Consider the following 17,582-nt stretch of genomic DNA (forward strand, 5'->3'; position numbering starts at 1 on the left):
AGGATCATTAGTTACAGTTGATGATGTATTTATAAAAAATATATAAAAAATACATGTAGGCTAATTATATCGCTATGGTGTGGTGTGCAGACCAAGACGTAACAGTTTGATGCCAACTCGTGGCGCAATAATTGGCTGTGTCATCACAAAGTTCCATGGTTAGTGCAGGCAATAGATGAGGGTGTAGCCTACTATTATTGTACACTAGTCTCCCTAATTATAATTCTATATACATTAATCTTCCAACATTACCTTGGGTTGAAGAACTGAATGTGGCAATTTTCAGAATGAATCAAACCACAGTTTTCTTTCTTTTGTGGATAAAGGCTTTTAAACCTGTTTTTTTTTTTTGTGATTCGTAAATACTTTATTAACCCTACATAATCTACAAGATCAGAGTTTTTTGTTTGATCTACCAATTGATGCTGAAACAGAGACAAATATGCATATATTTAGTTGGCTTTCTTAATATTCTGAACCCGTTCTTTCGATAAATCTTATTGAGTTTGACAAAATTCAAACTAAAAGGTACACCGTATTTAAAGGGATGGCTTAAGATAAATGTACTGAAAACCCTATTGAATGAAAACTGTTGGCCAGCAAGTGGGAGGGTATTCAGCAGTTGAATTACATTTATTCAGTGCGCACAATGGAACCACGCATGCAAAGCCCGTTTAAGCACCTTCATAAGGTAAGTCTGAATACCAACAACTGAGAAGTGGGTAGGAAAGGCCTAGGTTCACTTTGGCAGGCCTATAATATATAGCCTAATATATATTGTCCCAGATAACAATTTATACTGAACAAAAATATAAACGCAACATGTAAAGTGTTAGTCCCATGTTTCATGAACTGAAATAAATGATCCCAGAATTATCCATATGCACAAAAATCTTATTTCTCAATGTTGTGCACAAATTTGTTTACATCCCTGTTAGTGAAATGTTTTCCTTTGCTAAGATAATCCATTCATCTGACAGGTGTGGTATATCAAGAAGCTGATTAAACCGCATGACCATTACACAGGTGCACCTTGTGCTGGGGCCAATAGAAGGTCATTCTGAAATGTGTAGTTGTCACATAACACAATGCCACAGATGTTTCGAGGGAGCGTGCAATTAGCATACTGACTGCAGTAATTTCCACCAGAGCTGTTGCCAGAGAATTGAATGTTAATTTCTCTACAATAAATCACCTCCAATGTCATTTTAGAGAATTTGTCAGTATGTCCAACTGGCCTTCTAACCGCAGACCACGTGTAACCACACCAGCCCAGGACCTCCACATCCGGCTTCTTCACTTGTGGGATAGTCTGAGACCAGCCACCCGAACAGCTAATGAAACTAAGAAGTATTTCTGTCTGTAATAAAGCCCTTTGGGGGGGTAGAAACTCATTATTTGGCTGGGCCTGGCTCCCCAGTGGGTGGGCATGGCTGAGCTCCTGCCCAGTCATGTAAAATTCATAGATAAGCGCCTAATGAATTTTTTTTGTTCAGTGTATATTGATCAGCAGCTTATTTTCGCATGCGAAAAGACACAAATCGAACCTGTTCTGAATAAGTAATTGAGGGATTGCAGCAGGACAGTATTTTGCAATTGGCGTGAACGGCGTCGTCAACAACACATAGTGAGAAAGGGACTTTAGGGTCATTCATCTTTTTATGTTGTCCTGTGCAGACACACGGTGAGGTGGAGAGGCGCATTGTGTCCCAGCTCCTCACACTCATGGATGGCCTAAAGCAGCGCGCTCACGTCATCGTCATGGCAGCCACCAACAGGCCCAACAGCATTGACCCCGCCCTGAGGCGATTTGGTACGATCCCTCAATGCACTTGTAGACCTAGAATGTAACAGTTTCTGTTCTGAGTTTGTCGGAGGCCTCTTATATTTGATATACCATATTTGATTAATATCTTCATCCAATGTTGATTCTTTGTCATTACTAGCTGTGAATCATCAGGGTTGATCTTAAAAAAGAAATAAAATGAAATGGAATCTATTTCTATGCTGGTTAGTGAGACTGACCTTCACTGTGACGTCGCTCCTCAGGGCGTTTTGACAGGGAGGTGGACATCGGCATCCCTGACGCCACAGGCAGACTGGAGATCCTCCAGATACACACCAAGAACATGAAACTGTCCGACGACGTGGACCTCGAGCAGGTGTGTGTATAGCACTACTGTCATTTACAGAGTGAGGTTGTCAATGTAACTCACCATCGCCATTTTGTGTGTGTGCAAGGTGTAATGAAAAGTTGTGAGTGGGTTTTCAAGTTAATTCACTGCCATATTGATTCTGTGTCTGTATCGCCACTGTATGTGTGACCATGTCTATCTGTGTCCTCCAGGTTGCCAATCAGACTCACGGCCATGTGGGTGCTGACCTGGCCGCTCTGTGCTCTGAAGCCGCCCTGCAGGCCATCAGGAAGAAGATGGATCTCATCGACCTGGAGGACGAAACCATCGACGCAGAGGTCATGAGCTCCCTGGCTGTCACCATGGACGACTTCAGAGTAACGAACTGGATTATTTTCTCCTTTAACACACACACACACCACTCAAAGTAGCTTAGCACAGAGCACTTTATTCACCTTTGTTTTTCATCACTATGTAAATCTGCAGCATCCAGCAATTGTCTTTTTTCTAATGGTCTCAGGACAGCACTTTATGCATAAGTTATCTCCCCAAAACGTGACCAGGTACCATTAAGCATTAGAACCAGTTGTAGCAGAGAATCTCTTAACCAGCAGGACTAACCGATTTGTATGCGTGTTGTTTCAGTGGGCTCTAAGCCAGAGCAACCCGTCAGCCCTGAGAGAGACGGTGGTTGAGGTGCCCAACATCAGCTGGGAGGACATCGGAGGTCTGGAGGACGTCAAGAGGGAACTCCAGGAGCTTGTACAGGTAAGCCATGTTATAGTCATGGGTACATTACTGATAAGATTTAGCTTTATATGCCATAAAAGCTAATATGTCATTTGTTGATTTTTTTTTTTTATCAATAGAGGGTGAAGAGTACAGTTAATTTCTCTGGTCTGTTTTGCTTGTCTGTAGTGGGTCTTGGTTAACCTTCATGGTCTATGCTTCTCTTCAGTACCCAGTGGAGCACCCAGACAAGTTCTTGAAGTTCGGCATGACTCCGTCCAAGGGTGTGCTATTCTACGGGCCCCCAGGTTGTGGTAAGACCCTGCTGGCCAAAGCTATCGCCAACGAGTGCCAGGCGAACTTCATCTCCATCAAAGGACCTGAGCTGCTCACCATGTGGTTCGGAGAGTCCGAGGCCAACGTTCGTGAGATCTTCGACAAGGTAAGGCTAAACCAATTTATCATGGCTTCAGATCCCTCTAACCTCATATTTACATGTATTTGAACTGTTTTTGTATGTTTTTATTGATTGTCTGGTATTTCATTGTTGTTTTACACATGCACAAAGATGGTTAATAAATGTGAAACCTGGGAGGTGTTTATTAGGCATAAACGGAAGAAAAACTACTGAAACGGGAGGGACCAACCTTTATTTGTTTATTTATTTATTTATTTATTTCACCTTTATTTAACCAGGTAGGCAAGTTGAGAACAAGTTCTCATTTACAATTGCGACCTGGAAACCTTGACTCGTTCAAGAAACGCTTATTCTCGTTTTCCGTTGCAAAACCTATATTGTACCCTCCTAAGCCCTCTTGTGTTCCAGGCTCGCCAGGCCGCCCCCTGCGTGCTTTTCTTTGACGAGCTGGACTCCATCGCCAAGGCACGTGGCGGCAACGTGGGTGATGGTGGCGGAGCTGCCGACCGTGTCATCAACCAGATCCTGACAGAAATGGACGGCATGTCCAGCAAGAAGAACGTCTTCATCATCGGCGCCACCAACAGGTCGGCCCTCTTAACCGCTCACTTTGCTACAGTTATTATCACTAATTGAGTTTTTAACACTAGAACCGCTGGGCCTCGAGGGACCACCCTCTTCAAGCTAATGAGCAGTCATTCAGACTGCAACATCGAACAATGTAATTAATACATTCCATATATGCTATCACAAAAATTATAATTTTGTTGTGTTTTATGAAGGTTTTAGGTAACATTAGAATTAAAAAGAATAATAATTCTACAAATAACACAATAGCATTTTTATGAGTTTTTTACTGTCGGTTATATGTAAAAACAAAACACTAAAAATACTTTCATTGTTCAATCAATTTTTTTTGTGTAGTGCCTTTGCCTTTGTTGGAATGCGGGGACAGCATCTTTTTATAAAGTCAAAATGAATACCCCAACCATCAAGGCGTCATGTGGGCGAGTGGTTTGCTGATGTCAACGTTGTTGAATTATGGTATGGGCAGGCATAAGTTAGACAATGAACACAATTGCATTTTATCGATGGCAGTTTGTATGCACAGAGATACCGTGATGAGATCCTGAGGCCCATTGTCATGCCATTCATCCGCCGCCATCACCTCATGTTTCAGCATGATAAATGCACGGCCCAATGACGCAAGGATCCGTACACAATTCCTGGAAGCTGAAAATGTCCAAGTTCTTCAATGGTCTGCATACTCACCAGACATGTCACCCATTGAGCATGTTTGGGATGCTCTGGATCGACGTGTCCAACCTCGTGTTCCAGTTCCAGTTAATATCCATCAACTTTGCACAGCCATTGAAGAGGAGTGGGACAACATTCCACAGGCCAAAATCAACAGTCTGATAAACTCTATGCGAAGGTGATGTCTCGCTGCATGAGGCAACTGATCACACCAGATACTGCCTTTTTAAAAGTCCATTCCCCTGCCTTTTTTTAAGGTATCTGTGAACAACAGATGCATATCTGTATTCCCAGTCGTGAAATCCATAGACAAGGGCCTAAACCTGTAGGTTCATGCTCTACAACATTCGCAGAGTACGACCCTGCCTCACACAGGAAGCGGCGCAGGTCCTAATCCAGGCACTTGTCATCTCCCGTCTGGATTACTGCAACTCGCTGTTGGCTGGGCTCCCTGCCTGTGCCATTAAACCCCTACAACTCATCCAGAACGCCGCAGCCTGTCTGGTGTTCAACCTTCCCAAGTTCTCTCACGTCACCCCGCTCCTCCGCTCTCTCCACTGGCTTCCAGTTGAAGCTCGCATCCGCTACAAGACCATGGTGATTGCCTACGGAGCTGTGAAGGGAACGGCACCTCCATACCTTCAGGCTCTGATCAGGCCCTACACCCAAACAAGGGCACTGCGTTCATCCACCACTGGCCTGCTGGCCCCCCTACCTCTGAGGAAGCACAGTTCCCGCTCAGCCCAGTCAAAACTGTTCGCTGCTCTGGCACCCCAATGGTGGAACAAGCTCCCTCACGACGCCAGGACAGCGGAGTCAATCACCACTTTCCGGAGACACCTGAAACCCCACCTCTTTAAGGAATACCTGGGATAGGATTAAGTAATCCTTCTAACCCCCCCCCTTAAAATATTTAGATGCACTATTGTAAAGTGGTTGTTCCACTGGATATCATAAGGTGAATGCACCATTTTGTAAGTCGCTCTGGATAAGAGCGTCTGCTAAATGACTTAAATGTAATGTAAATGTAAATGAATGTATTTCAATTGACTGATTTCATTATGAACTGTAACTCTGTAAAATCTTTGAAATTGTTGCATGTTGTGTTTTTATATTTCTGTTCAGTGTAAGGGAGCAGGAGAACATATTAATTGGCTACAATAATTACTTTTCAAGCACCAAATTGCATAAATATCAGATTTTCAAAGTAGGCCTACTCTAGTACTTGAATTTCTGAGCTCCAAATTCAAGTTCATGTAGGCTACTTCAAGCCAATTGTATTGTTTAAAATTGCAGGTCTAACACGGAAAACAAAACACATGTCATGTTATTTCATTACCAGATGATATTGTGAATAAGCCCACTAGGCTATGTAAGTTCTTGTCATTATATCCAGAATAATTAATAGGAATAGTGTTGGGTGTTGCGCAGTAGTCTAACCTACACAATTGCGCACTGTAGATTTGGTGTCCAATCCGAGGGACAAAAACATATGAAAACATTAACTAATTACCTTGATGCTTTGTCTGTTAAATCTAACAAGATCCTGCTGTAAATCAAGCAGACAACAGATGATCAACATCAATTCGCTAGGGTTATTAGATCCAACATGGATCCAGATACAACTGTCTTTCAGGGCCAGCGACAGAACTAATCAGTTGGACGGGCCTTTGATATCCATAGGCGTCCACGCACTTGCACATTCACCATTTTTTTAAATAGGTGTTATACTGTAGTAAAGACCATAAGCAGCTTGTGAGTTTGAACTTTAGGGAAGCTTACAATTTATCCTACCATTTCTACGTAAAAGTTATGATAATTTTTATATGCACATTTTCGTGGAACAGTTTAATTTCAATAATAACGTTTCTCAATCATTGTCACGTGGTTAAGCATAAAAATCTGAAGGAAAATGATACAAATCTAAAAGTTCAAATTCAACAAGGGCGAGAGCACCAGCCACTGCCATATGGCTGTCCATTGGCTAGCTAAAGAAATGTGCAAAAAACTCAATGGCCTATAGGCCAATGCAGCAGTAGGCCTATAACTTTCATCGTCGACTAAGTAAAATACATAGGCTTAAAGCTGACAAATAAAACAATATCCTGATAAATTCAGGTTCTTTCAATCTCCATCTCTACTCCGCCTGACTCCCTTTCGACATGGTATCAAATCAACAACTGGATCCGCCTGAAGCTGTCCTTAGCGGACTTGCAACATTCTATCAACTAGCCTATTCCTGGCCCTCAGTTTCCTGCGCCAGTGAGCTCAGGACAGACAGTTGTTTATTATGCTTCCACTGGATATATGGGATCTTTGCTCTTTCACACCGAGACTTGCCAAATGGGCACTTTCCTACATTTGCATGCAGCAGGCCAGATAGGTTTACTTCTATGCGTGCTCTCTCAACGTTATCAGGACCAAAAAAAAACAGACAAATGCTCACTCATGAAGCAATCCAAACAAAAGATAATGAGAACATTGGCAAAACTCGTAATGGTTATGAAATAAAACAAAACTTGTTTCTCACAAGTGTAGCAGATTGTGAACTCTGCAAACGTTTCTACTCCGAGAATGAGAATGGTAAATGGACGTACTTAATACATGCATGAACAGAAATGTATGAAACCAAATGACAGGGGATTAACGGTACACTTACTAGGCCTATTGGTGACATGCAGTACCAGTCAAAGTTTGGACCCACCTACTCATTCAGGGGTTTTTAAATGTATTTTTTTTACTATTTTCTACATTGTAGAATAATAGTGAAGACATCAAAACTATGAAATAACACATGGAATCATGTTGTAACCAAAAAAAGGGTTACAAAAAATATATATATTTTTGAGATTCTTCAAAGTACCCAACCTTTGCCTTGATGACAGTTTGGCACACTCTGTCACACATGTTTTATGTCACACAATTTTGGACATATCTGTCAAGACACCGACCATGATAAAGGGGTTAAACACAGGTTTTAAATCAACTTGTGAATTGTATTGAATATAGCTCATCTTAATGTAATGACGTGAATTTTTTTTGCTAATTTATTATCAATGACTTATGAGCAGCTGTAACAAGTTGTCCAATGTAGGAAATTCTAACTGGGACCCTAGTTTATAGAAAGACTATGTGTCTGACTGCAGTCATAAATAGCCAATTATTGTCAGCTCGTGCTTACATACAGTCGTGGCCAAAAGTTTTGAGAATGACACAAATATACATTTTCAGTCTGCTGCCTCAGTTTGTATGATGGCAATTTGCATATACTCCAGAATGTTATGAAGAGTGATCAGATGAATTGCAATTAATTGCAAAGTCCCTCCTTGCCATGCAAATGAACTGAATCCCCCAAAAACATTTCCACTGCATTTCAGCCCTGCCACAAAAGGACCAGCTGACATCATGTCAGTGATTCTCTCGTTAACACAGGTGTGAGTGTTGATGAGGACAAGGCTGGAGATCACTCTGTCATGCTGATTGAGTTCAAATAAGACTGGAAGCTTCAAAAGGAGGGTGGTGCCATCATCACTGCTTTCCACAAAAAGGGCTTCACAGGCAAGGATATTGCTGCCAGTAAGATTGCACCTAAATCAACCATTTATCAGATCATCAAGAACTTCAAGGAGAGCGGTTAAATTGTTGTGAAGAATGCTTCAGGGCGCCCAAGAAAGTCCAGCAAGCGCCAGGATCTCATAAGTTGATTCCGCTGCGGGATCGGGGCACCACCAACACAGAGCTTGATCAGGAATGGCAGCAGGCAGGTGGGAGTGCATTTTTATTTATTTATTTATTTCCCCTTTATTTAACCAGGTAGGCAAGTTGAGAACAAGTTCTCATTTACAATTGCGACCTGGCCAAGATAAAGCAAAGCAGTTCGACAACATACAAAAACACAGAGTTACACATGGAGTAAAACAACATACGATCAATGATGCAGTAGAAAAAAAAAATATATAATAATAAATAAGACTATATACAATGTGAGCAAATGATGTGAGATAAGGGAGGTAAAGGCAAAAAAATGCCTTGGTGGAAAAGTAAATAAAGTATAGCAAGAAAAACACTGGAATGGTAGATTTGTAGTTTGAAGAAAGTTCAGAGATAAAATATAAATAATATGGTGCAAAGGAGCAAAATAAATAAATACAGTAGGGGAAGAGGTAGTAGTTTGGGCTAAATTATAGATGGGCTATGTACAGGTGCAGTGATCTGTGAGCTGCTCTGACAGCTGGTGCTTAAAGCTAGTGAGGGAGATAAGTGTTTCCAGTTTCAGAGATTTTTGTAGTTTGTTCCAGTCATTGGCAGCAGAGAACTGGAAGGAGAGACGACCAAAGGAGGAGTTGGCTTTAGGGGTGACCAGAGAGATATACCTGCTGGAGCGCGTGCTACAGGTGGGTGCTGCTATGGTGACCAGTGAGCGGAGATAAGGGGGGACTTTACCTAGCAGGGTCTTGTAGATGACCTGGAGCCAATGTGTTTGGCGACGATTATGAAGCGAAGGCCAGCCAACGAGAGCGTACAGGTCGCAGTGGTGGGTAGTATATGGGGCTTTGGTGACAAAACGGATGGCACTGTGATAGACTGCATCCAGCTTGTTGAGTAGGGTATTGGAAGCTATTTTGTAAATGACATCGCCGAAGTCGAGGATTGGTAGGATGGTCAGTTTTACGAGGGTATGTTTGGCAGCATGAGTGAAGGATGCTTTGTTGCGAAATAGGAAGCCAATTCGAGATTTCACTTTGGATTGGAGATGATTGATGTGAGTCTGGAAGGAGAGTTTACAGTCTAACCAGACACCTAGGTATTTGTAGTTGTCCACAAATTCTAAGTTAGAACCGTCCAGAGAAGTGATGCTGGACAGGCGGGCAGGTGCAGGCAGCATCTGCACGCACAGTGAGGCAAAGACTTTTGGAGGATGGCCTGGTGTCAAGAAGGGCAGCAAAGAAGCCACTTCTCTCCAGGAAAACATGAGGGACAGGCTGATATTCTGCAAAAGGTACATGGATTGGACTGCTTAGGACTGGGGTAAAGTCATTTTCTCTGATGAATCCCCTTTTCGATTGTTTGGGGCATCTGGAAAAAAGCTTGTCCGGAGAAGACAAGTTGAGCGCTACCATCAGTGCTGTGTCATGCCAACAGTAAAGCATCCTGAGACCATTCATGTGTGGGGTTGCTTCTCAGCCAAGGGAGTGGGCTGACTCAAAATTTTGCCTAAGAGCACAGCCATGAATAAAGAATGATACCAACACATCCTCCGAGAGCAACTTCTCCCAACCATCCAGGAACAGTTTGGTGACGAACAATGCCTTTTCCAGCATGATGGCGCACCTTGCCATAAGGCAAAAGTGATAACTAAGTGGCTCGGGGAACAAAACATCAATATTTTGGGTTCATGGCCAGGAAACTCCCCAGACCTTAATCCCATCGAGAACTTGTGGTCAATCCTCAAGAGGCGGGTAGACAAACAAAACCCCACAAATTCTGACGAACTCCAAGCATTGATTATGCAAGAATGGGCTGCCATCAGTCGGGATGTGGCCCAACAGTTAATTGACAGCATGCCAGGGCGGATTGCAGAAGTCTTGAAAAGAAGGGTCAACTGCAAATGTTGACTCTTTGCATCAACTTCATGTAAGTGTCAATAAAAGCCTTTGACACTTATGAAATGCTTGTAATTATACTTCAGTATTCCATAGTAACATCTGACAAAAATATCTAAAAACACTGAGGCAGCAGACTTGGTGAAAATTAATATTTGTGTCATTCTCAAAACTTTTGGCCACAACTGTACATAAGTTGCAAATACATAAGTTGGAGCATGTCCAAGTCACATAAACAACCAAAGCTGGTGAGTGCGTTGCTGCTCTCTGCGATGACATTTTGTGCTGATAATCGGCCGGTGGCATTGTCAACGGCTTGTTCTATCCAAATGGGGCAGTCCTTTCCTCTCTCCTGTCTCACTGTTTCATTTGGTGGTGGTGAGGGCACCTGGTCAGTGTGCACCGTTCTGTCTTTTTTGCGCTTGGGCCTCGGAGGTGTAGGTTCAGGTTAGATTAAATTTAGTTGACTGATATAGGGTACATACAGTGAGGGGGGAAAAAAGTATTTGATCCCCTGCTGATTTTGTAGGTTTGCCCACTGACAAAGAAATGATCAGTCTATAATTTTAATGGTAGGTTTATTTGAACAGAGAGACAGAATAACAACAAAAAATCCAGAAAAAAACGCATGTCAAAATGTTATGAAATGATTTGCATTTTAATGAGGGAAATAAGTATTTGACCCCTCTGCAAAACATGACTTAGTACTTGGTGGCAAAACCCTTGGTGGCAATCGCAGAGGTCAGACGTTTCTTGTAGTTGGCCACCAGGTTTGCAGACATCTCAGGAGGGATTTTGTCCCACTCCTCTTTGCAGATCTTCTAAGTCATTAAGGTTTTGAGGCTGACGTTTGGCAACTCGAACCTTCAGCTCCCTCTACAGATTTTCTATGGGATTAAGGTCTGGAGACTGGCTAGGCCACTTAATGTGCTTCTTCTTGAGCCACTCCTTTGTTGTCTTGGGCGTGTGTTTTGAGTCATTGTCATGCTGGAATACCCATCCACGACCCATTTTCAATGCCCTGGCTGAGGGAAGGAGGTTCTCACCCAAGATTTGACGGTACATGGCCCCGTCAAATGATGCGGTGAAGTTCTCCTGTCCCCTTAGCAGAAAAACACCCCCAAAGCATAATGTTTCCACCTCCATGTTTGACGTGGGGAGGGTGTTCTTGGGGTCATAGGCAGCATTCCTCCTCCTCAAAACACGGCGAGTTGAGTTGATGCCAAAGAGCTCCATTTTGGTCTCATCTGACCACAACACTTTCACCCAGTTGTCCTCTGAATCATTCAGATGTTCATTGGCAAACTTCAGACGGGCATGTATATGTGCTTTCTTGAGCAGGGGGACCTTGCGTGCGCTGCAGGATTTCAGTCCTTCACGGCGTAGTGTGTTACCAATTGTTTTCTTGGTGACTATGGTCCCAGCTGCCTTGAGATCATTGACAAGATCCTCCCGTGTAGTTCTGGGCTGATTCCTCACCGTTCTCATGATCATTGCAACTCCACGAGGTGAGATCTTGCATGGAGCCCCAGGCCGAGGGAGATTGACAGTTATTTTGTGTTTCTTCCATTTGCGAATAATCGCACCAACTGTTGTCACCTCACCAAGCTGCTTGGCGATGGTCTTGTAGCCCATTCCAGCCTTGTGTAGGTATACAATCTTGTCCCTGACATCCTTGGAGAGCTCTTTGTTCTTGGCCATGGTGGAGAGTTTGGAATCTGATTGATTGATTGCTTCTGTGGACAGGTCTTTTTTACAGGTAACAAACTGAGGTTAGGAGCACTCCCTTTAAGAGTGTGCTCCTAATCTCAGCTCGTTACCTGTAAAAAAGACACCTGGGAGCCAGAAATCTTTCTGATTGAGAGGGGGTCAAATACTTATTTCCTTCATTAAAATGCAAATCAATTTTTAAAATTATTGACATGCATTTTTCTGGATTTGGTTGTTATTCTGTCTCTCACTGTTCAAATAAACCTACCATTAAAATTAGACTGATCATTTCTTTGTCAGTGGGCAAACGTACAAAATCAGCAGGGGATCAAATACTTTTTTCCCTCACTGTAATTAGAATAGATCAAATCAATAGAATGGCCCGCCCTGCTCTTCATTCACAATTGGTGATTACATAATTATGGAATGGGTGTGGCTGAAATGGTGTCCACATACCTTTGTATGTGGCAGGTAGCCTAGTGGTAAGAGCGTTGGACTAGTAACTGAAAGGTTGCGAGATCGCATCCCTGAGCTGACAAGGTAAAAATCTGTCGTTCTGCCCCTGAACAAGGCAGTTAACCCACTGTTCCTAGGCCGTCATTGAAAATAAGAATTTGTTCTTAACTGACTTGCCTAGATAAATAAAGGTACACTATTTTTATTTTATTTAATCTGTTGTGTGAAAATAGTTTCAGGATAGTTTTAGATTTCGTTTGAGGCAATTATAGGGATGATTATCAACTGTTGGGAGAAGGAGTAGAGCAGGTCTTTTTAAAAAAAAAATTGGAAACGTCTCAATGTCATTTCCTCCTAAAACGGGTTATAACTCCAGTTCTTTTTGTGATATTAAGATTCTAACATCGATATAGACTTATTTAGGAAAAGTCAATAAAAATGAACGAGCAGTCCAAATGACTGCTTTAGCGGTTTTAGTGTTAAAAACACATTTCTAGCACTGTGGTTGATGGTGGAAACAATTAAAAAGAAAAACATTTATTAAGGTTTTACTTGCAATTATCATATGTGGTAGTCTCCCCTACCTTAGTTGAATGTAGTTAGATCTGAGGTGGACAATAAGGTAGCGTATAATGAGGTGTAGAATGGTTTGTGTAGAAATGTAGGTTAAGTTTAATGACTAAACTGTGTGCTGTACCAGGCCTGATATCATCGACCCGGCCATCCTGAGGCCCGGAAGACTGGACCAGCTCATCTACATCCCTCTGCCAGACGAGAAGTCCCGCATCAACATCCTCAGCGCCAACCTCAGGAAGTCACCCATCGCCAAGGCAAGCATCTATGTGTATTTGGTCATGCGCTGACATTGTGCTGACTGAATTTTTTCTCCAATCTCCTCAGTCAGCATGTTCTAATTTGAGGGGTGGGGTCAGGGCTTATCAAATGTCTTTATTCCAGGCTGGCTTCATGTAATGGGTATTGATTGTTTGTGGAAAAGTAGTCGATATGGAAATTGCTGTGTGTGGGGAAACATCAGTGTTTTATAATCCCATTACTGTTTTGATCTTTGTCTGGAAGTGGTTTTAACACTCCCTCCACCCCTGTCTGATTATAGGATGTGGACTTGGATTTCCTGGCCAAGATGACCAATGGTTTCTCTGGTGCTGACCTGACAGAGATCTGTCAGAGGGCCTGTAAGATGGCCATCAGGGAGTCCATTGAGAATGAGATCAGGAGGGAGAGAGAGCGGCAGACCAACCCCTTAGCCATGGTGAGTTTAGCCACTACTGCATCTTTATTTATTCAATGACACGGTCTAGACCAGGGGTCCGCAAAAATATAAATTAAAAACATTTTGAATTGCATATCTACAGTAGAAAAGAGGAGAATATCATCTTTCTAATAATCTCTAGTAGCGGTGCGTAGTTCAAATGATTGGGGAAGCCAAGCCATATTACAACCTGTGTTGTGATAATTGCGTTGTTTGCACTAAAACCTGTTAGTTCATATGCCTTGAAACTTTGATATATAGGCCTAAGGCCGAGGCGACAAGCAGACACCGTGGCAGAATAAATTCAACCACATATTTCTTTCATTACAAAACTGGAGAGCAACCTCTATCCGGTGAAGTCCACAAAGCATTTTGCACGTGTAACAAACAGTTGCATGACCTACAGCACAGTCAAGTAAGTTAATGTTTCAGACATTTTCAGACTTCTAAACAACTATTGATTTAGAATCATGGACAATTGCCGTAAACTGCAAAGAAAACAGGAGTTGCCTCCACTATTCCAGCAACATTTCAACATCATCAAATCACCTATGCTTAGTCTAATACAGTGACAACTAAATGATCCCAAAAACAATTTAGTCCAATCAACGTAAGTTAAATATGTCTGTTAATGGTTCTGATTGCTCTGTGTATGCAAGTAGAAAAAAAACATGTTGACTTACCCTACTTGTAGAGAAACAACAATGCTATCCGCCTCGCTTTCATGTTGTCGAAACGGTCTATGACTCTGTCATGCAGTACACGCTTTTAGTTTGTTGTCCTAGGCTATCTGGCTAAAATGCTTGCTTGCTAGCCTTACTCCCTGGGCAACGATGAACCAGCTAGTTAACATTAGCCTACTGCATCTAGCTACATATTGAACTTCCATCCTCTCAGGCCAGGGACACAATATATGAATTTATGGTTGGATCAGAATCATCGTTACAATCATTGAGGGGAGAATTAAGTAAAACCACAAGTCCAAATCCCTATTTCCATCCATGGCTAATTTCGGAAAGGGACAATTTTACAACACAACCAGATGCAACAATTTACGTTTTCTGTAAATGACGGTTTGCTTTTAATGTGGTTGGTGTGAAGCCAAATCCAAACTGGCTTCCCTTGACACTTTTTTTTTTTTGTCAATTATTATGATTTTTTTTTTTGATGCGCCAGGACCATTCACAGTTGCGCTCAACGCTGATTGGCTATTATTTTATACTTTTTTTTATCAAGGGAGGCCAAATGCTTGCTGGCTTCCATTGCATTCAATGCTATGGGCGGCAATGGAGAACTTTCCAGAAGAACAACCATCTCTGCAGCACTCCACCAATCAGGCCTTTATGGTAGAGTGGCCAGACCAAAGCCACTCTTCAGTAAAAGGCTGACAGCTCGCTTGGAGTTTGCCAAAAGGCACCTAAAGGACTCTCCAACCATGAGAAACAAGATTCTCTGGTCTGATGAAACCAAGATCGATTTCTTTAGCCTGAATGCCAAGCGTCACGTCTGGAGGAAACCAGGCACCATCCCTACGGTGAAGCATGGTGGTGGCAGTATGCTGTGCGGATGTTTTTCAGTGGCAGGGACTGGGAGACTAGTCAGGATTAAGGGAAAGACGAACGGAGTAAAGTAATTAGATCCTTGAAGAAAACCTGCTCCAGAGCACTCAGGACCTCCGACTCAGGCGAAGGTTCACCTTGCAACAGGACAACGACCCTAACCACACAGCCAACAAAACGTAAGAGTGGCTTTGGGACAAGTCTGAATGTCCTTGAGTGGCCCAGCCAGCACCCGGACTTGAACCGGATTGAACATCTCTGGAGAGACCTGAAACTTGTTTTTTAACCACTCCACAAATTTCTTGTTAACAAACTATAGTTTTGGAAAGTTGGTTAGGACATCTACTTTGTGCTTGACACAAGTCATTTTTCCAACAATTGTTTACAGACAGTTTATGGTTCATTGAACAAGCATGGGAAACGGTGTTTAAACTCTATACAATGAAGATGTGTGAAGTTGGTAGAGTTGGTAGAGCATGGTGTTTGCAACGCCAGCATGGTGTGTGCAACGCCAGGGTTGTGGGTTCGATTCCCACGGGGGCCAGTACACAAAAAATTTTAAAAATAAAATGCCTTAAATGAAATGTATGCATTCACTACTGTAAGTCGCTCTGGATAAGAGCGTCTGCTAAATGACTAAAATGTAAAATGTAAAGTTATTTGGATTTTTACGAATTATCTTTGAAAGACAGGGTCCTGAAAAAGGGACGGTTATTTTTTTGCTGAGTTTATATACAGTATCAGTCAAAAGTTTGGACACACCTACTCATTCAAGGTTTATCTTTATTTTTACTATTACTATTTTTTCTACATTGTAAACTATGAAATAACACATGGAATCATGTGGTGACCAAAAAAGTGTTAAACAAATCAAAATATATTTGAGATTTTGGACTTACCCAGGCCTTTAAGACACTTCAATGGTGAGTCTGTAGATGCTAGAAAGCCAGTCTTGGTGTCTTAACCTCTTAATTATTAAATGACTGAGTAAATCAACCTGGGCATTTCTTTAACGGACACACAAACCATAAAGATTTCTATACATTATTTATACACAGGAAGAAGAGTAGGGATAAGGCATTGAACCTTAAACCAATTCACACACATACTGGAGGAAGAGAAAGCGTGATGTTATTTTAAAGATATCAATTATTTATCCCCCCATTGCGCTTGCCCCCACAGGAGGTTGAGGAGGACGACCCTGTCCCAGAGATCCGTAAAGACCATTTTGAGGAGGCCATGCGTTTCGCCCGCCGCTCAGTCAGCGACAACGACATCCGCAAATACGAGATGTTCGCCCAGACGTTACAGCAGAGCAGAGGCTTCGGCAGCTTCCGGTAAGAACACGCATTTCACATAGCGGACGATGATGTTGAATAATACTGTTGGGTAACTTTTTCTGCTCTCATATCCTAGATCATTTATAGCCTATATACACCCAGTGGGAACATTCATTGAACTTTTTCTTCTTACAAAGAACAGCTAACATGCCATAAGGTTTACTTACATAAGGAATGTTGTGGCACTACCAAGCTGGCTCCCCTTGATATGTACTGTACTGAGCTAAACAATTACTTTCCCGTCCTCTCATCTCAGGTTCCCCACTAGCTCTGCGCCAGGCGCTGGGCCCAGCCAGGGCTCTGCTGGTGGCAGCAGGGGTACAGTCTTCAACGAGGACAACGACGACGACCTCTATGGTTAAACCGCACCGTGGACCAAAACACAACCACGCGGTGGACCAAAGTTTCCTCACATACATTCTGGAAAAGCTGTACAGTGCCGCAACACACACACCTAATACCACAACTAAAACAAAAAAAATGCCTATTTAATATTATTTACAAAACTCTCTCACCCCCCTTTAATAGTTAGAGACTGCATGTTGCAGCTTGTCTGTATTCTGGCTTTGGGGGACATGTATTCATTTCAAAACTTGTAAGGATTTACACAGAAGGCTGTGGGGGATTGGGTAGAGTATATCTGCCTTACCAGCCACTATTGAAGGATTCAATACTAGCCTGTAATAAAATGAGAGGGATTGCTTATGACTTGTCATTTTTTTAAAATAAATTTATATAATGTAATAGGGATAAAGAAATGTATGAAATGAAAACAATAAATGAACTGGTGAAGTGGGTGTCAGTTTTGCTTGCATGAAACTTAATTGTACATTTTTGGATAGATCTTTTGAAATGGGAATGAACTTCAACCATGAAACCAATACACAATCTTTATTGGAAGTTTAATAGTGCATTAAGTGAAAAATACAAGAAATGTGTGCACAATCAAAACGTGCTTTTAAACATTGAAAGTTGTGTGAAATGAATGCATTACAAAAAAGTGAATCATACAAGTAAGTGTCTTGGAATAAATGTGATTTACATGAGTGAATTAGCAATTCTTTACTAAACTCAAACTGGTGGGGATTTTAATTTTTTTACATTT

General features: G+C 42.1%; 1 protein-coding gene across 6 annotated transcripts in view; it reads left to right on the plus strand.

Moving 5' to 3' along the window:
• LOC106562928 (transitional endoplasmic reticulum ATPase) overlaps positions 1-17,523 on the plus strand; it is a 52,874-nt gene extending 35,351 nt beyond the window's left edge. For all 6 annotated transcript variants that reach the window (XM_014128040.2, XM_014128038.2, XM_014128039.2 and 3 more), the window contains 10 exons: positions 1,678-1,813; positions 2,050-2,162; positions 2,348-2,512; positions 2,781-2,903; positions 3,094-3,306; positions 3,691-3,869; positions 13,009-13,138; positions 13,423-13,578; positions 16,320-16,474; positions 16,734-17,523. In XM_014128040.2, coding sequence (XP_013983515.1) covers positions 1,678-1,813; positions 2,050-2,162; positions 2,348-2,512; positions 2,781-2,903; positions 3,094-3,306; positions 3,691-3,869; positions 13,009-13,138; positions 13,423-13,578; positions 16,320-16,474; positions 16,734-16,839 — 1,476 coding nt within the window. In that variant the 3' untranslated portion in view covers positions 16,840-17,523. The remainder of the gene's footprint in view (positions 1-1,677; positions 1,814-2,049; positions 2,163-2,347; positions 2,513-2,780; positions 2,904-3,093; positions 3,307-3,690; positions 3,870-13,008; positions 13,139-13,422; positions 13,579-16,319; positions 16,475-16,733) is intronic.
• Positions 17,524-17,582: the final 59 nt, after the last annotated feature.

The sequence above is a fragment of the Salmo salar genome, chromosome ssa11 (assembly GCF_905237065.1).
Source record: "Salmo salar chromosome ssa11, Ssal_v3.1, whole genome shotgun sequence".
In the NCBI taxonomy this organism is placed as follows: Eukaryota; Metazoa; Chordata; class Actinopteri; order Salmoniformes; family Salmonidae; genus Salmo; species Salmo salar.